Source organism: Harpegnathos saltator, unplaced genomic scaffold (genome assembly GCF_003227715.2).
Source record: "Harpegnathos saltator strain DR-91 unplaced genomic scaffold, Hsal_v8.6 scaffold173, whole genome shotgun sequence".
In the NCBI taxonomy this organism is placed as follows: domain Eukaryota; kingdom Metazoa; phylum Arthropoda; class Insecta; order Hymenoptera; family Formicidae; genus Harpegnathos; species Harpegnathos saltator.
Genome location: NW_020229954.1, coordinates 459,216 through 479,913, shown reverse-complemented (window position 1 = coordinate 479,913; position 20,698 = coordinate 459,216). Strand labels below are relative to the sequence as shown.

General features: G+C 46.0%; 1 protein-coding gene across 1 annotated transcript in view; it reads right to left on the bottom strand.

Annotated features, from left to right (window-relative positions):
- Window positions 1-20,698, bottom strand: part of LOC112588206 (uncharacterized) — a 262,479-nt gene that overhangs the window by 24,842 nt on the left and 216,939 nt on the right. Inside the window, exon 6 of the mRNA XM_025297210.1 lies at window positions 9,598-9,666. Within this exon, the coding sequence (XP_025152995.1) occupies window positions 9,598-9,666 (69 nt within the window). The remainder of the gene's footprint in view (window positions 1-9,597; window positions 9,667-20,698) is intronic.

The following is a 20,698-nucleotide window of genomic DNA, read 5'->3' as shown; positions in this document are numbered from 1 at the left end:
TATTACTAAAACTTTAATTTTTAATTATAACTTAATTAAAACTTATAATTTAATTATAAGTTTTCGTGCAATCAGTAATGTAAGTTGTTTTCATTCTTACTGAAATTTTATTTTTTATTTATCATCATGTTCATAAAAGTCTATGAATGTTGTATAAATAAAATAATTCTATTATTTGTAAATACTTTTCGTTTCTTTCTTTACACATATATAATCCCGGGACTAGTCCCGGGATCCCGGGATGAAATTCAAAAAATCCCGAAATCCCGGGATCCTTAATTGTATCCGGGATTGGAAACTCTACTCACAACTGACCGATCAGCGCTGACGCCTAGCACATATTAATAAAATTATAGCAATTGACCATCCATCCCCTATGTCCATCTATCCCGGACTTACCCTACTCATAATCCAGGCTCGACACAAACGCGCGAATTTGCGGTGTACTTCCGTCGCGATATTCGAAACGCAACAAGGCAAAACGTGACGTAAGCCGAGCTAAGCCTCGGGGCTTTTGCGCACAAATTACCGTAACCGTAAGCGTAAGACGTAAACTATAGCTGAAGAACCAATTGCTTCAGTATTTTTCTACACGGAGAGAATTTTTCAGAAAGACATTCACATCTTCGTACATCGACAAAGCATCGTACTGGCTCTTGTTCTTATAGCCAGAATCTACTCATATTATTTACTTGGAAAACACAGCACCGAGATAGCATAAGTTGCCGAATTTTTAAATTGAGCAATCAGAAGTTTCCCGAAGAGAGGGGAAAAACAAGAAAAACTGGAGATAGATGTAGTCTGTAAAAATATATTTTCTCGGGAAACGCATCAATGGATGAGAAATATATCCGAATCTGGACAGTTTTTATTCTGCGGTATATTATTCAATATACGTCGCGCATACGGAATCGGAGTTCCGCGTTTCTTACGCGGACGTGACGCAAAACGTCGCCGTGCTGCTATTTAGCGTTCGCTCCGCGCGGCCAGAATGAGAAACCACACCTCTCTCAAACGGGAGGAGCGAGCGTGCCGATTTTTGTGCATCCCGCGTCCTCCTAGATATCGCAGCCCCGTCATCGGCGATATATCGCGCGATGAATACAGGATGCGTCCACAAAGGCCAAATTAAACGGTTCCGTCGGCATTCAACCCTTTCGACCTAGTGAAGCCGCGACCCTCTCCTCTCCCTGCGAGAGCTGCGCTCGCACGGGCATTATCTGTCCATCGAAGTTCCTCCCTCTCGCCCTTTTTCATTTCCCTCTCGAAAGCTCTCGTTCCTTCCCGTATATCGGCCGCGAATCAAGGCGAATAAGCGCGGGACGCCTTATAGCGCTTTGTTAGCAGACATCATTTTGCTTTCAAGAAGCCGCGAAACCGTGGGGTGTCTTCTGCATGTCGAAGAGCGGCGTGAGACATTTTTGTGTCGCTCGTTGGAGGCGGAGACCTTTGAAAAATTATGGCGAGACATCTTTTACCTCTCCGTCTGCCGACGCCATTAAGTCGGCGACTTTTAGTCGGCGCGACGAATTAGCAAAGACACTCGATTAGGCGTGCGCGCAGTACTTTCGGCGTAATAAGCACAAATGAGGAAGACACTCTTCTAGTCGGTGAGCCTTATCTGTCGGCTTGGCTAACCTTGAGGAACGTGTACATGCGCTCCTAATAACCGCACAAAAGCGTATGAACGAATGGACGACCAGTCGGGAGAGCGAAAGACCGAATGAGCGGTAAAGAGATGATCTGCTCTTTCTAGCTGCACTGCTGCACCGGCGCGACAAGTTAGAGTGAGACAACTATATCTTCTCTCACTCAAATTTACCACACTAGTTTAGAACAGTGTGCCCGAATAAAATAACCCGAATATCTTAAAATTGAGAAACTGAAGAACCGAATATCTTAAAATTGAGAAACTGGAACAATTTTAAGAAATGGATTCTGGACGGACCGTCGACAACTTTTGTCTTCTTCTTGCTTCTTCACCGATTGGCCACCATTTTTAGCCGAAAATTCCTTTACCTGCTACCTCCCCACCCGCCCACAGGCATTTCTCCTGTCGCGAATACTGTCGCCTCTGGATCGTCTCTGGAAAAAATTTCATCAGATTTCGATGAATGTATGAATGAGAGGGCAGGTCAATTCAGAAAATCTTCAGAAAAAGAAACCGGGTCTACTTTTATTTACGGAATGTCACGACACAGGTTTATAGCCCTCATACATACATCCACAGCAACGTGCACACTTTTGCTACCTGCTATTTTCCCTACGGGGGAGAGGAGAAGTTAGGTTAGGTTAAACTATTCAGTATTCTACCATTATCGAATACCTGCAGCAAAAAAGAATAGAAAAATTTCCGTCGCCTTTCTCACGATTTGTGTGCGGAAGACATCATGCGGAGAAGATAGATTTGGAAAACTACCTATAGGGTGACTTGAATTTTCATTTCGCAGGTGAATTGCATCTGTTATCCCAGAACCGGGATAGTTGTTGAATGAAACTTCCAGTGTTATACACGGTGTCCCATTTTAAAGGACCCACTCAAATATCTCAGAAACACTGCGCTAAATCGAAAAATGCTTAAGACAAAAGTTATTTAGCTTGAAGGGGGACATAGGACAATGATAGCATTTTGTTTATAGATGGCGCCACTTTCGAGATATTCACTGATTATCAATTTTCTTAAATAGAAACCCCAGTTTTTTGTTATATCACCTTTTTCTATCAATTAATTTAAACAACTTTTGTCTGAAACATTTTTTTATTTGCTTAATATATTTTGAGATATTTAAGGAAAACTTGATAACTTTTCCAACATTTATCTTACGATGTCTCATTAACTATTCGTCGAAAGAGAAAATAGTATTAGACTTTTTACTTTATTTACTATCAAGAATATATTACTATAATAGTGCCCTAACTTTTATCAACTTATCGAACTTTGGAAATTTCAAAATTATTAAATTAATTAAGCAACTTTTGTCTTAAGCATTTCTCGATTTAACGCAGTATTTCTGAAATATTTGGGCCTTGAAATATTTGAGTGGGTCCTTTAAAATGGGACACCCTGTACGTAAGGTAATAGGATAAATCAGCGATTATGCTCAGCATTCGTCCGAGTAGATGATATGTAGTCATGCTGCATGCTATTCCCTTTCAACAAGCGTTCAACAAGTTTTTTAAAGCTCGCGCCAAAAAACTTGAGGTCAGTTTAACGCCGCTTCACTGCGCCGCCTTCTCGCGCCCCTCCGTGCGATGTGCCTTCATTGTGTTGCTTATTCTCCCGGACAACAGACATCGTCTCCGCGTGTGCTTAATTCCCACCCTTCTCATTGATTATAAGGGTTTTACGGAAAATATTAGATAACAAGGCAGAGGGAGTTTTAGTGGTCCCTCGATGGCCAGCTCAACCATGGAATCAACATCCGTTGTGGCACAACATTTCCCTGGTAGCAGAGAAATTATCAGCCAGGCATTTCGCCGGAAGGGATTCCCAGAAGAGTCTATCAAAATAACATTGGCTTCTCTTGCTTCTTCAACTCTGACTCAATATACCAAGCCCATTAGACTATGGTGGTACTTCTGCAACGAACGCAATTGCTGGTTTCAACCCAGCATAACGTTAGTTTTAGAATTTTTGTCTTCACAATTTTATAATATGGCAACATACGGAACACTTAACTCATATCGTTCAGCGTTATCATTTATAACTAATTCTAATCTCGGTTCTGATCATAAGATCAGACGGGTTTTCAAAGGAGTTTCGGCTTTAAAACCATCCAAGCCGAAATATTCACTAACCTGGGACGGTCGGCACCAGTTATCTCATACTTGTCTTCATTATGGCCGCATGATGACTTAAACCTAGAGATTCTTGCACGCAAACTGGTTACTTTATTAGCTTTAGCCTCAGTACAGAGAGTACAAACATTGTCTTTCATAAGACGAACTAATATACAATTTACCACAGATACAGTTACTATTAAGATACCGGACCGGATTAAAACTTCAGGGGTTAACCGGTGTCAACCTCTGATGATTTTTCGCCATTTTAAGGACCAGCCTACGTTATCCATTTTTTCTCTTCTACGTTTTTACATAGACAAAACAGAGAATTCTTTGCTAAAACCATCGTCAGCGTCATTTCTTACTTTTAGAAAATCTATAAAAGAGGCTTCACCTCAATCAATTAGCCGGTGGATTAAATCAACCCTTTTGAAGGAGGAATTGACACTTCTGTTTTTCTCATCCCACATAACTCGCCATGCGGCGTCTTCTGCGGCGGCTCGTGGTGGGGCATCAGCGCGAATAATTAGGAAAGCTGCAGGCTGGTCTCAGAACTCTTCCACCTTTGCGACTTTCTATAATAGGCCTCTTTTGCTTTCGGCTGATATCGCAAAAGCAATTATCTTAAACCACTAAATGCATATTTCTTTAATGTTTTACACAAAAATATGATAAACATTTATTTTACGCCGCCCCTGGCGGAGTTCGCTAAAAAGAAAAAAATGTAATTTAGTCACAAATCATTAGCTTTAAACATATCATCTACTACATATCATCTACTCGGACGAATGCTGAGCATAATTGTATAATCAAGCGAGCTCCGGAGCGAAGCTCGATCACAATTATGCATATGCTTTCGTGCGAGTATAGGCCACCTTCCCTTTCCCGGAGGACTCCAAGTTTCCGTCCTTTTTTCCCTATCGTGGATTTGTGACTTGCTTTAAATTATGAAGGCACATCGCACGCGCAGCGGAGGGGCGCAGGAAGGCGGCGCAATGAAGCGGCGTTAGACTGACCTCAAGTCTTTTGGCGCGAGCTTTAAAAAACGCTTGTTGAAAGGGAGTAGCATGCAGCATGACTACATATCACCTACTCGGACGAAAGCATACGCATAATTATGATCGAGCTTCGCTCCGGAGCTCGCTTGATCATACAATAGACGGGCGTAGAGGATAGATGGTCAATTGCTGTAATTTTGTTAATATATTGTTGCGCTCACTCTCGCACTCGCACTCTCTCGCACTCAGGTAAATAAAAAAACACTCGCGTAAGAATAACAAGCTTTACTATTTACAGCGCAGCTCACTCAAGCTCTAAACAAGAATAATTCTCTATTCTCGCGTCCGTTCTCGATGACAGCTGGTCAGAGACTACTTTGTCAGCTGTTGTTGTTTTCTTCTTATCGATTTCCGTCTTATCGATTTCCGATTTTCCGTCGTCCAGACAATCTTCGTTCAGTCAAAATCAGCATCAGATGCCTAAGGCTCACGGACAACGGACGCCGCCACAAACCTTGTGGCTCGGACACAACAATATGCTAGGCGCCAGCATTGATCGGTCAATTGTAGGGATGGGCTTCGTCAAAAAAAGCATCTTCTTCGATTTAATCGATTATCAAAAAAATCGTTTCTGCATAATTGATATTTTCTTAAAAATATCGATAATAATTGATGTTTTTCTAGTTTATTTTAAATGTAAAGAGTTAGATGTTGCAACAATAAATTAATATATTATTAAAACCTTAAAGACCCTTTTACAATGGCTACAAGCATAAGCTTATATAACAATAAAGCTATAAGCGTAAGCTACAAGAAATAAACCAATTAAAGTCGGTTGTTCTTATAATAGTCGACTGTTGTTGGTTTATTTTTTACTGTTTACTGTTACAGCTTTATTTTGCAGCTATTGTAGACGGGTCTTAATAGTAGTAGACAAATTCCCTAGTGATAAAAATTTAGTAACAAATCTAGTAATATAATCGACGAAAAAAAATAATCAATCTAGGGAATGATCGGCCCCAAAAATATCGGTCTGATAATCAATTTTTCAAGAAAATAAGAATCGATGCTTGTTTCATCGGTCAATATTTGCCCATCACTAGTCAGTTGTGAGTTGGATGTACCATGAGTAGGTGTGTCTCTTCCTGATGCAGAAAAACATTGTTATTGTGAGTATGAAATAAATGTTTTTGTTTCTATTAACCTTCAAAATGTTTCACACGCCGGAAAAATACCTTGCGAATACGGTTTATTTTGAGTTACAACATTAGACCTGGGCTTAAACGACTAAAAGAACATCGTATTTGCGTATTTAACCTCAAAATTCGTCACCAAGACTACGTTTCACGCGGTATACGTGAACTCTCCAAACGAGATAGATGGTTTATTTTATCAGGGTTAGATGGGCAGCTTACCCAGCGAGAAATAGCAAACATCGGATCGTTTTCTAGATGCTTTAGACATATAAAAAACGTCGCTCCGATATCTATTCGACTATTATTTATTCCTGGGTATCTAACATTAAATGCCAAACTTCGTATGTTGTCTCGAGAGGGAATCCATGCTTCTGTATCTTCTTTATATGTTTTACTAATTTATCTTCGTTTTCTCTTTTTAATAATGTTTTCCCATAGGGTGTTTTCTGTATTGCCACTTTTCAACCTTCTCTCCAATGTTGTCCTTGGTTTCTATAAGAAACTTGTGGAAATGTTTTATTTTGTTAATAATTAATAAAAGTATATAAAAACTATACTAAAAACTAAACACTAAAAAAATAAGTAAAGGTAAACAAATTTCTACATTATTGTTATGTCCTGGAGGAGGAACGTAACTTGACGCTTGCTTTCACAAACTCCGACGTATTAGCAAGTCTGCGGTGCAGATCAAGAATCGGAATGACCGCTTTATCTGGCGTGGACGTACGTCGGTGATCCTTTATTTAGGTCAAGGAATTGAATTCTTTTATCCTGGGATAGGACCGTGAGCGACAGTTGAGGGAAGGGAGAATTTTTGTTTTGAGTAATTAGTTGGAAACTTGATTGGCTTATAATTACAAATAACTTGTTTTATTGATGATTAAGCGGAAGTTCACAATGAAATAGAATTTGTAAGATTTTATAATGTGTACGTATATATATATATATATATGTATAAACAATCGCGGTCTGAGCAAAATTCCGTGTTCGTTATGTCCGACTGTGATCGAAAAGATTGGGCCACTGAAAGCGGATTCACAATTAAGGAGGAATGCCAAGGGGGATAGAAAAAAAGGCAGCAAAAGGAAAGGAAAAGAAAAGAGAGAGAAAAAACAAGGAAAAAAAATAAAAAGAAAGGGATCAATCAGGCGAAAGAAAGCATAAATAACTTACTGTTGGTTCTATGATATTTATCGAAAATGAAAAGAGTAACTGCTGCGGGTCTGTGAGGGTGGATGACCCAAGTTTTGCACCAAGAATAGAAAGCTGGTTTCCGCTGAATTGTTCACGATGGTCCAAAAATGCACGAGATCGTTGCACAGAATAATTAAAGACTGGAGAAACACTGATCTGTCTTAGCCACTAGTAAGCTAGATTGTTAGAAGACCCTGAAGGGGTGCTGAAGAGAAGCTTCTGTCCTGGCTGCGGGTCAGTCGAGAAGTGTCTTGGCCTTTCGGCTTTTCTCAAAACGTCAGCTCGGTTGAGAGAGTGGAGTTTTGGGGAATTGTTGGGAAATCTAATTTTCATGCCCAAATATGGTCATTGGACTGTGCTTCGAATGTTTTTTAGAGGTGGGGGTTAAGAGTACGTTGCAGTGTCTTTAAGATAATTTTGTAGGAGATAGGATGCATATGGCAATATATTTCGAGAGTCTTTTTGTTAAAAGAAATGTGTCTTTTTGTTAAAAAAGCAATCTTAAGAAGAAAATATCGATATTTCGAAGGAAGGATGTCGCGACATTGTTATCGTTGACTAAGCGCGTGGGAAACAAGATCGGAATTGGTTCAAGGATTGTTAATATTTCCGGAGCACCGAAACTTCCAGAGATCGCGTCGTGTGATAACATGCCTGAGCGCATCCGGCCATATAATCAGTAATAATAAATTCAATTTTCCTTATTTATAAAAGAAGTCTAGAGTGCGCGGAGTCCGCAGGACACTATTATAGACATACCCAACTATCCCTTCACCACATGATCATTTAACCCGGACACCTGACTACCTATCCCTCACAGAATATTTTTAATATTTCGTTATTATTGGTGTCTCATAGATCGTTTTTCACAAAAATTCTTCCGTATCTTAAACTTTATCCTTTACTGAGTGTGTTAATATGTCGTTGATTATTTATTGCAATAATACAGATGTGTTATTTCCAATTCCAAAAAACTATGCCCACCTATCCCGAACTTACTCTAACATCGAGGTCGATGTAAATGCGAAGAATTTGGAAATTGAGACATGGCAATGCTCGATCAAAATATTCACGTACGCGCGCGCGCGCAAACATGATTTCAATTATCCGAAAGTTTTGTTTCTTCGGCCGGTATAACGAGCAAAAAGCTTCCATTTTGCTGCGCGCCGTGTAAGCTAATGGAAATGTTCGTTTTCGAACTTGTGCACCTTTTTCCCGGAAAGGATCACGCTCCGAAAAAGCGCGTATAAAACTGAAAACTGAATGCCACGCCGGGATCAAGCAGCCCGCGAGCGAAATAAAAAATTGCCAGGCCCGTCGAATCGCGATTTTTCACCGAGAGGTTTATCATCCCGACATTACGCGGATTCAATTTCGTCCGGTCGCGTCTCTGCGCGCGGAAACGTAATCGCAAACGCAACATTCGTTTGGAGAGGAAGCATGTTACGACAATGCATCGATTTAGCTCGTTTGAATATCTCTTGAAACGTGAAACAGTCGCCCATACTTAGAATTGCTAAACATATCCAACTGACAGCGAAAATGTTGGAAATATTTTTCACCCATCGATGCGTTCTCCGAGAAAAAATATTTTTACAGGCTGTGCCTCCAGTTTTCTCTTTTTCCTCTTTTTTTTCTTTTTTTATGGAAATCTGCTGGGACTTAGACACATTTTTTCCGGCGGAAACAGGAGCGCGCTCACGAAGCTGTTAAAATCGCGAGCTACTGCCGGCGAGTTTACGGAACGGACGGTTATGACAGTAGCTCAAGTGACAATACACTTGCTTGCAAAACGCTTTCGACACAATGCGGTAAGGTAAGCTCATCAAACTATCACGATTGAGAGCTATTACCGTCGGGCTTACGCAGTAATCGGTTATGATAGCAGCCGAAGTGGCAACGTTCAAGACAGCTGACGTCACACGGCTGCAACGAGGAAATCAGCAGAAACGTAAACATTTTTATTGTGCCCTTATCTATCGGATAAGAGTGCAATAAAGAGGCAATATTTGCACCGGGTACTGCCACTTTGGCACCTGTCACAGCCGATTATCGCGCGAGCCCGTCAGCAATGGTTCTCAATCGCGACAATTTGACGCGCTCGTTATTTCATCGCGTCTAAACCGCTTCGCAAGCAAGTGCAGCACACGCGGTGTGAATGTTGGCCCTTTGTTATATTCGACAGCCCGACAGATCACGCGTGTAATGATAAAAGTTGCTCTTATCGGACAGATAACACAGACAGAGATTGCCGCATATCAAAACAATAACATTTCTGTATCTGGTGTCAAACATAATACAAACGATGAAATACAATTTTTAATAGCAACAGTTAATGTTAATGATCGCGGTCGTGATACGAGTATCTCGCATTCGGGCAGCAAAGGGTTAAAGACGGAAACATAGCGAATCCATGCTGCACTTACCTTCAAAGCGACCCCCGAAGCTGCCGCGAATCCGCCGGAACTGCATCCGCCGTGCTGTGGCCGCAAGCGCTGCCGGATCGGGAACAAGAAATAATTTTGCTAATTACTAAATTTGATCGGCCGGTTAGTCCGCCTGCTCGAATGAGCTCTTCGCGGCGGTCGCCGAGTTATTTTCGACGCTTCTTTCCGGGCGATCGATGAAAATCCATCATGCGCGTTTACATTCCAGCGCCTAATGTGTCGCAATTTACAGTAATCGCATTGGGTATGCGAGAAATAAAATAAAATCTCGCTTGCGAGATCAGCCGGGGCGCCTCGATTTACGCGCGACTGGACGTTCTGATTCTGTAATGAAAATGTATGAGCCCCGAATGGTTCGTATGCGTCTTTCACGGACGAGAGCGAGAGTCCGAATCGAACTGGGGAGCGTCGGAGTGTAAACAAGGCGGCAATACGAAAAGAAAGAACGTGAAGAACGAAAGAGCGTGAGAGACAATGAGAGATGACGGGTCGCGAAGGATGCGAATCACAGACGACCAGACGACACCCGAAGAACAAGTGTCTACGGACACACCTGTCCGACGATGCAGCGGCAAAACGACCGGCTGCTGCGAGGCGCAACATCCAGGCTTGATACGAGAAAGGGTAAAGGGTTGCGAGGAACAAAGGTGGTTCCGGCTGTGTTTTCCTTTGATTTCGGACACGAACGGGAACCGAGCGCACCGGTGGTCACCGTCTAAGACGCTCTCACAAAGTTTCTCGCCGGCTCAGATGACGAGGTATTACGTGTCCCGCGCGAGCGGCGCCGTCGTCGGGCGCAAATTCAGCGTGAGGCAGATACAAGTGCCAACGCGATAGCGATTATTCATCGACGATGAAGAAGAAGCGGTGATCAGAAGCGGTAGTCCGGCCCCTGGCCGATTCGCCGCCGCTTTTCTTCGTCGCCATCGCCGCCTTCGGTATCGGTATTATCGAAGGCGGGTACCCGGAGAGAAGAACTCCCCCTTACCTTACCTTACCACTTGCCGTCGACCGGCTGTGGACGTGTCGCCGGACCGGCGACCGGCGGCGGCGACGACGACGCAGGAAGAGAAGTCGGTGGACCCGGGGAGAGATGGAAGATGAGCGCAAAGGTCGCGGAAAATGCATCGTCATGTACCTCTATTAGAGACTCCGTGGAAAGGGAGACTTTTTGCTCGCGTTCCTCTTGCATAGCTACCATTCGACACTCTCTATCTACCTATCGATCCTCCCCACCCCCCCCTCTCTCTCTCTCTCTCTCTCTCTTTCGCTACCTCTATTCGCCTTCGCGTCCTCTTCCTCTCCGCTTATGACCCGTTATATAATATTTTCGCGCAACTCGACCATCCCCATGGACGCAGCGCTACTAAGACACCCGGCGGGGAAAAAATTCGAAAAATTCCCGCAGAAAGTCGTTAGAAGGAAACGAAAGAAGGAGGGAAGAGGTGAAGAGGAGGAGATTAGTATCCAAGCGGAATATTGCATGAACGTGATAAGGAACGTGATAAGGAACGTTCAGGTATGGTGCCGTGGGAAAACGGTCAAGGAGAACGGGAAAGAGTCTGCGCGAGAGAAAGTACTGAATGAAAGCGAGGAAGGATGAAGAGATCATTCCTCCAACGAGACGTTCGAGTGGCATTTTCGGGCCGAGAAACAATGTCTCTGCGTGTTAAAGGGAAATAAGTAAGACGAATGTCGATAAGTGACGGCGACGACGGCCCCGATCGATTCCTCATACTCCGACCTTGGATCCGACCCGTCCAAGTGTATGCTCCGTCGGAAAACCTGCTATCGCGTGCATCAGCGGACTGTCTCCTCCGAGGGGGGTAACGCACGGACGGGAGATTAGTGTCCGGCCCAGGACGATACGCGTGCGCGCCTGCTTGCCTGCCTGCCTGCCTGCCTGCCTGCCTGCCTGCCTGGGAAGGCGCGTATAATTATGTGCGAGAGGAGATAGAGTAACGCGTCGGGCATTCCAGCAGCCACCGGAGTCAGAATCCACCCTCGCCGGCTGGCCCGTTGAACTGAATAGCCGGCTAATGAACGCGAAGCCTCCGGTCTGTCAGTCCGGCACATCCACCGCGGCGAACGATCGTCGGGCCGAGAATGAAACCGACGCTGCGCCGCGAGCGTCGCGTCCGGCGTTCGGACAAAAAGTTTCGCGACCCGGCTCGTCTTCTTCTCTCACTCTCTCTCTCTCACTCTCTCTCTCTCTCTCTCTCTCTCTCTCTCTGCCTCTCTCTCTCTCGTGCGAGCGCACGCTGGAAGAAATGATAATAAAGCACGCCGTCATTGTGCGCCGCTTAACCCGGGTGCGGTCCCGCGAGATCGATGTTTTCACACCGCCGTTCATTCATCTTGTAATTCCGTGGAGTTATAGGGTTACGAACTCGGGGATGGGGCGGAGGTGGGCAGGGTGGAAGCGGAGATCTACATCGAAGATCGAGCGAGTGAGACTTGCCGTTGGGGGCCGATCGGGAGAAATGATCGTGAACACGTTGGTCAGCAGTTGAGCCGAAAGTTTTGATCCTGCTTGCAGCCACGTTATTCTCATTTTGAGATAATTTCATAATTTCGTAATTTCATATTCTGAGAGGCCTATATCGGGCTGTTTTGAGTCCGCTTAAGCTACAACTACTTTCCTCAGAGAGCTTTCCTTGAGAACTCACAAGTGGCAAACACTGTGCGTTTGCGCCATTTGGAGGCGCCTGGTAGGACTGTGAGTTTCTGTATAAATTAAATCTTCAGTTTTCGTCCGGATTTTGCAGGTGTTAGACGGTTTAGGTCGAAATTTCGACACGGACAGCGTCGCATACGCGGGGTCCTGCGAAATTTTTTTTCTGTCCACGACACCGACGTCACGTGTGAACGAAGTATGTATTAATTTAAGCGAGCGATGTGTACCCCGATTTGCGGTAAGAGGAAAGTTACGATGCTTCGGGGATATTCATTTTATTGCAAGAGTACATCTTACGACACATTGACGAGCTACGATAAATCGACGCGCCAAATTCTTTGAAAGGTGCTACGTCAGTTGCTGACGTCCCAGCGCGAGACGATATAAAAGCCAAATATAACCGTGGGAGCCGCGGCGGAAGAACTAGAATTACCGTATAACTTACGCCTTACCGCTAATTAGACCTTCCCCTCGTAGAATCCTTTAGATTAATTCAGATTAATATCTATAATAATTTGCGTCGGTAGTCTACATTGTCAAACCAAGTCGGTTTTACACATCTATATGAAAAAAGGAGATGGTCTGTGCAGAGAAGATTCTTAAAATAAACCCTAACGGTGAACACATTAATCATTGATTACTGATCCGGAAAAATTAAATTCGAGAACTATCTCGAGAGAGCGCACGATATTTCTCATATCGCCGGGAAACATCGAATTTCCGCATCGACGTTACGTGCGCGAACGCTTTCGCGAAATTCGGCGAGAGCGGCGCGATAATTTTCGGGTTAAGAACGACGCGACGCGCGCTCTCGCCGAGAAAGGGGGAGAGAGAGAGAGAGAGAGAGAGAGAGAGAAAGAGACTCCCGTCGGAAAGCCATTTCGCCGAACAGAACGAGCCGCGTGTATCGGTAGGTACAATTTCAATTTTGCTATCTCCCCCTGGTAGTTCCTCCCAAGCTGCGAAAGGAGAATGGGGATGATAGTCGACGCGCGGATAGAGGCGGGGTGAGAGAAAGACGACAGGAAAAGCAGAGAGAGAGAGAGAGAGAGAGAGAGAGAGAGAGAGAGAGAGAGGGGGGGGGAGAGAGAGCAAGATTCGACGTTAGATAGGCGAGAGAGTTAGGCCGGGCACCGCGCAGCCGAGCGTTCCGTCTCGTTCTCGGCTGTCACTCAAATCCTCCCTCCCGCGTCGTCTCACTCCTTCTCTCCTACCCTCTTGGTTCGGCTCCTTCCATCCCGTCGGCGACGCCACCCCCTTTCGGTCACCCTCTCTCGCACGTTTCTAAGCAAGAGCCACCCCCGCGGACTCGGTAATTGAATTTCACGAGTTGGTTACCCAAACCCCCGGGATCCCGAGCCACCCTCCCGCCCGCCCACACCATCGCCGCCGCCGCCGCTTCGCCACCCTTCTCAGGAAAACAGGGTGCACGACACCGTTGGATAACGTCGCCGCAGCCGCCGTCGACGTCGTCATCGACGACGTCTTCGCTCCCGCAGTGCGACGGGGGTCCGTCAGCTCACTCGATGCCCGCTTAACGTCGCGTCGCGCGCGCGGCGAACATCGATTATCGCGTCGGCTGCGACGATTGCCTCACGCGCTTTTGGCATCACACGTTTGCTCTCTCGCTCTCTCCTGCGCTCTACTCGACGTCGAATCGCAGGATTCGCCGCTCTCGTCCAGCGTCGCCGATGAATTTTCGTCGCGAGCCGAGGAACGCCGCGCCGCGGCGATCAACCTTCGCGTCCTTCGGAATTCGTTCTTCTTCGCGAAGGAGAAATATCGACCGAGTGAACGGCGATCGAGTGAACGAGCCGAGCGCGTTTTGGCCGAGGGGAATGGAGTTCCTGGTTCTTACGAAGCACTCGCTGCTGCAAGCCGGAGACTCCGTTTCCTTCTTTTATATCTTCGCGTTGCATAAAAATACTACATATACTCGTTAACAAACTCATTTTACGTGTCTGAGTAACACCGTATACTGTCGGATGCGTACATCATCGAAAATTGGTTCAAAATTTTTTAGATCACTCTTACGTACAAGTTGCAATCGTTGTCTCTATTTTATTTATCCCTTAATATGTTTCCCATAGGCATAATTTTTTTGAATTTAATTCAAATTTTTTATTTTGAATTGATTATCAATTTGACTGATTATTAATATTGACGATTGACTTTAATTTTGATCAATTTTTATTTTGAATTGATTATTAATTTGAAGTCTCATAGAGAGAGACCGCGAGCTGTCGTGCTTCGAAACCGGGAGGTGTAGTCAACTTTCTTTCCACTGCCATTTCGCAAGTCGGGATGGAACGGGATTCGATGACCGAGCGAACGAGCACATTATTCCTGCGAACTTTCGCGCGACGCGCGTCTCCTGGAGATCGATTCTCTGGACGTGTCGATGCGCGACGTTCGCTTTATTTATGCTTCACCGCGAGAGAGAGAGAGAGAGAGAGAGAGAGAGAGAAAAAGAGAGGTAGGTAGAGAGAAAGAGCTCGCGGGCCGTCCGACATCGCTGACCATGAAGACGTAATCTCTCTCTCTCTCTCTCTCTCTCTCTCTCTCTCTCTCTCTCTGTCGTATATAGCATGAAGACGTAATCTCTCTCTCTCTCTCTCCGTCGTATATAGCGGCTCGATCTCGGGCAATCTTGCGTCGGCGGAGCGGCACGTCGAAGCCGACGTTCAGGAAGCCGAGAAGAGCTCCCGATCTCCCTTCGCTCTTCCCTGCCCCTGCCTTCTCCTCCCTCCCCTCCGGCCCCTTCCCGCTCGTCATATTTAATAACCCACGCGCGCACACACGTCCGCACCAAGGTCCACGTACGGGCATTAAACTCCGGCGAGTGCGGAGGTTCGTTACGTACAATGCACCGCTGATTGACCAACCAGATCCGCCCTGAAGTGGCGTACCGCTGCCTGCCGTCGCGATATCGAGTCCCACCGTTGCTCCAATTGTCGGCGCCCGGTATCTTTCCCGCCCTAACGTCCTGCTGCCCGATTCCTTCGCTCTCTCGTCAATTTGTCAGCCGACGATCTACGTCGGGACGGTCCGGGTCGAGCCCGCGAGTTCGATCCTCGACTTCTGCTCGAGACTCTTCTGCTGTCTTCGCTTTCGAATCCTTTTAATTCTCCAAGTTCCGGTTTTCGGTTATGCGCGAGCGTTGAACATTGTCTTAGCTCGAATGTCGGAAGGGCGTGTTGAAGTTTCGAGACGCGTCTGGAGAGTATGAGCCCTGAAGAATATTCGCGAGGCGAGAAGTCGCAGGCGACGTGCGGATGCAGCTCGATTCGAGAGGATCGATGGAAATGATTATGATTATTCTCACGGCAAGAGGAAGATTAACATGTTGACCGTCACGGTGGCTAACAGTGCAGACCGACGCTGCAATATTGTCACGTCGCACTAATTTACGTATGAAATGTAACCGACTGCGTAGGGTGGAACGTCCAGCATCCGGCATTCCCGGGAGGATTTCATCAAATATTAAGGTGGGAGTAGATTATTTATTTGTGATTTATTAATGATGTATTTTCATCTATTTATTTATTATGCAATAGTAATCTTTTATTTATTTTTATTCTCCGTTCACACTTTCATAGTGATGAAGATCGGGCAAAAATGCTGAAAACTGGCAACGAGAACGAGGAGCAAAGGACTGTAATAATTGACGCCCCATCGAGAGCACCGGAGCGATGATAGCGACACGGTTTGTTGTGATTTTTGACGGATTCAGAATGATTGAAATTATAAGATCCCGTCGAGAGTTTATCACTTTCCGCGTCACAAAGGCTAAACAGGCGATTATCGGCGCGCTGAAAGAGCCCCGTCGTCGTTTCAGTCCGCCGATTCATCGGCTCGCGCGGCTCGTCGAATTCGCGAGAACGAACGCGTTGTGTGCACGGAAGAAGAGCACCGTGGGGCGATACGGGGTGCCGGACGGAGGGGGAGCCGGCAACCATAAATAACGGTACACGTCACGCGGCGATAATTCGTCTTCGGCCGGTCGACACTTCTCGAGAGGAGGGCCTCCTGCCTTCCCCCTTTTAAAATTATTATCGCCCGATGAGAGCAACGGAAAGGAGAGAGATCGTCCACGAGAGCAGAAAATCCCAAAACCGACGAATCGCCAAGGGAAAGAATACCAGGGCCGGCGTGCCTCGCGAAAGATTTTCGGACTCGTTCACCTGTCGCCGTAAATAATCAAATCCTAGATGCGTGCATGATCCTTGTCCTTGTGGGACTTCGAGAAATAACAGAGATCGCGTAGACTCGCACCAATTGTGAGGAGAATAATAATCACGGTAAGTGGCAAATAAGATGACGATAACAATGAACATATGAATAATGTAAAATGACATCGATATAAAACGACGCGCTTATCGTTGTATTTATATCATATTATATATTCTTTCAATATTACGATATGATATATGTTAATAATATATTATTTAGCAGTATAATTTTGTATACTGTTATATGATAAATATAATGATGAAAGAGAATACAACGATATAAATATATACGCAGTTATATACCGTAAATGTTGTCTGTATACAATTTTTTAACGAACCTGTTTTTTAAAAAGCCAGGCAACGAAAAAGGTATATTTCTCTCAGTCCTCGCACGAAACTTTCAACCGACCCTGCGAAGAGAAAGAGAGAGAAAGCGAGCAGACGAGGAGAGAAAGAGAGAGAGAGGGGGAGCGCGAGAGAGAGAGAGAGAGAGAGAGAGAGAGAGAGAGAGAGAGAGAGAGAGAGAGAGAGCACCACCGACGATAGGCGAATACAAACAGCTTCCCCTTCGATATTCGCGCCCGTGAAAAATCAGTGCGGTTCATTAAATTCCGAGAGAATGTCGGAGCGCCGACGAGCCCGCCCCCGCGAAGTCCGCGGGACCCATCCATCGTGTTTCTCCGCGTCCTGATAAATATTTATGAACGCGGAAAATCCACGCGGTCGAAAGCTAGAGGGTGGCACCGCCGGCGTTTCCGTCCGCGTTTCACATTGTGTCCGTCGCGATGTCGGGCTGCGAAGTTCGCCATGGCGATATCAATATCGCGGCCGGGCGGGCGCGCACACCGAAGGACTGGAAGTTACGCGTGGAAATATTTCACGCGATTTAACGCCGACGAGGATTCCTCGAGAATGCGCCGAAAACAGACAGTCGCGGATCGTCAGCGCGCACCGCGTCATTACAAAATATAAACGGCGGAATCCCTTCCCCCGCCCCCCCTCCCCCAGTCAGCCCTTCTGGGCGGAGTACAACAACAAGGGATCGATTCCATAAATTCGTTGTAAAAAGCCGCGAGCGCCCGCGCGCGAGATTAAACTCCGAAAGCTCTTAAGAGATGCAATTTTTCTCCGACGGCAATCGATATAGCGCGTCGTAGACACCATCTCCCTCGGCTCGTCGAAGGCACGATTTTATCGGACGATTTTGCCACGGTCGAAAGTCGTTAGGCAGATGGCGATAAATCGGAGCTCACTGCCCCCTTCCCTCTCCCTCACCCTCACCCGCGTCGTTTTCCAGCCCTCCCGCGAGACTCTGCAAACAAATGTGCCGGCGTCGTGCATTTAAACGTCTTTGTGACATTATCGGCGTAGCTTCCGCACCCCCGCAGCTCTCCCTATCACTCTTTTTCTCTCTCCCTCTCTCTCTCTTTCTCGGGCTGGCATACCCTGCCCCCTTGGCTTCCTCCCGCGATCCTTGAGCCGCTCGACATCCTTCTTCCCGCGACATCTTGTACAGTTTTTCTTTTTTTTTTTGACATAATCCTCTCAGACTACGTGGAGATCTCGCTGGTGCGGAGTCGTTGCTCGTCGGATCGTCAGCCGCGTGTTAAGTATCGTATGGTAATTCTTTCAGACAACTTTGAGACAAACTTCACGAAGCTTCTACCTCTCGGCAGAATAGACGAGGCCCGCGGCACGGGAACGTGCATAAATTTGGCCGGAGCGTCTCATAGCGCGACCGATGATGCTCAAGAGAGAAAGAAAGAGAGGGAGAGGGGGGGAGAGAGAGAGAGAGAGAGAGAGAGAGAGAGAGAGAGAGAGAGAGAGAGAGAGAGAGAGAGAGAGAGAGAGAGAGAGAGAGAGAGAGAGAGAGAGAGCGCGTTGAAGTGGGCCTCTTGGTAACGGCGAGCACTTATTCGCCCGCTCGCTCGCCAATCCAAATGAATTGGATAATTTGATCAGCTCGTTGCTGGCCCTTTGTTGCCTCCTGGGAACTTTGAATGGTCCGGTCGGCCGTCGGCCGTCTTTTTCTACCTTTCCGCTCGCCCCTTTTCTCTCTTTCTTCCCGGCCGAACCCCCCGTCACCTCACTCCTTGCTCACGTATCTCCTTCAATTCTCCCATTCTGTCTCTCCTTGATCCGTTCACATCGTCGTCGTCGTCGTCGTCGTCGTCGTCATCGTCGCCGTCATACTTGCCGTCGTCTCTCTAATATCGAGCGACGTAACAAACGCTGGATGAGGAATATTCGATTCGAATCGCGTGGCAAACGCCAAGAAGGAAGCGGGAAGACAGAGAGTACAACTGTTCGTTACATGCTCGCGAAAAATTCGCGTTATTGCGAAATCTTTCAATTCCTACCAGTCACCTCGTGCAGTCACGTGCCAGTAAATTTGTATCCCACATCGCTCTTAGCCTGCAATGTAACGCTCATTTCTCCTAGCAGCTAGGCAAATAAGTTAGCTGATGGTTGAGTAGAATGAATTACAATTACGAAATAAGGAATCATAAAAAGTTGGCAGCCAGCTCTGCCACCTCTGACTTTCTTTTGTTTTAATTTTGGCGAAAGACGTGACTCTCTCAATTTTTATTTATTATCTTTACTATTTTAAAATGTGGCATATAATAGCTACATTATATGTTTTAGAATAATTAATAAATTATGGCTAGACAATTGTTGGATCAGAAATTCGATTTTACAGTTTAATAAATAATTAGCCAATAACGAGTTAGAAAATTTAGACTGCGCTAGCTGGTTCCCCAGCCTTCGTGCGTGTACGAGTGCGTTTCACTCAGATCAACTATTTACATTTCTATTCGGATTGTTGCCGTACAGTTCTTCTCGCAACGTTTTCACTCTCTCGCTACACTCCGCAGATACAAATATTCCCCCGTCTCATCACGATAATCGCCGAACGGACAACGAGCGCTGTCATTTCGAAAGCGCGTCCGTATTAAGAGATTAGAGAAGAATCTTGAAGAAACCAACCCATTTCGCGAAACAAAAACAGCGTGCTTGATAGAGAGAAAGAGAGAGAGAGAGAGTTTTTTTTTAATTGTATTTGCGTGGACTCGAATTCACGAGAGATGATTTTCGCACGGCATCGCTCGCCTCCTTGGCGCTTCCGGCGCGCGCGGTTTTCCGTCCCGGTCGAAATATCATCCGAACTGTTCGCCGTGGTATGCGCACTTCCCCCATCGCCCCCGTTCCGCCGCCCTCCTCGACACTATTGTGCCTCCCTCCCGCCCTCCCCACACGAGTCCTCGACGCGAGAGTCGCGCGGAAGTGCGCGCGAAAGGGATAAGATCGCGGCTGGATCTCAGTTTCTCGCGAGAGACAGGCGGGAGGAATTCATTAAAATGGTCCGAGTGTAATAGTGCCGTGATTACGGCTGAAAAATTAAAAAGAAAAAACAGAGAAAAAGAGAGAGAGAGAGAGAAAGAGAGAGAGAAAGAGAGAGAGAGGAGCGAGCGCGCGCGCAGAAGGGAAGAACGAAGCAGCAGACGCGAGAGGTGAGAAAGATCCCCCTGCATCTAGCCGGAAGGAAAGAAGTCTCTTAACGGGTCTTGGAAGATGGAGATGATTAAAGCGAATTCTACATGGGCCGCATCGTCGCGCCTGCGACTACTTCCTCCGACGCGTGTTGTCCCCGTCTCGCTGTGGAAATTTTCGCGACGCGAATTTCGACTTAATTTTCGGATGCCCCGTAATATTCTCCGAGCTCCGCCAGTCCGCTTAATTGGATAAATTGGGGAACGTTGTTAATAATAACAATAATAACAATAACAACAGTATTAATAATAATAATAATAATATACGAGTTCGCCGAGGGAGACCGAGATCGCTGAATAACGCTGAAGAAATCGGAATCCGTAGTCGGCAGGATTTCGCAGCAACGCGGTAAACGAAAATTCGCTCGCGAGCTCCGGCGACGGTCTCTCTCTGGCGGGCCGATCGCGAATATCTTTCTTTTCTTTCCGCATTCGCGTGAACTCGTGAAAAGTGAAATTTTCTAATTTCGGGCAGAAATTTCGGGCGGAGGCGACTATGCTCGATAGAAACGTCACGTGCGAAGAACGTGCGTGTTGACGCAGAAGCGTTCTTCAGGTATAAACCTGCTTGCGAAATCTGTCCGTGCGTCGTGATAATTTTCATTAAACATTTCCTTTTG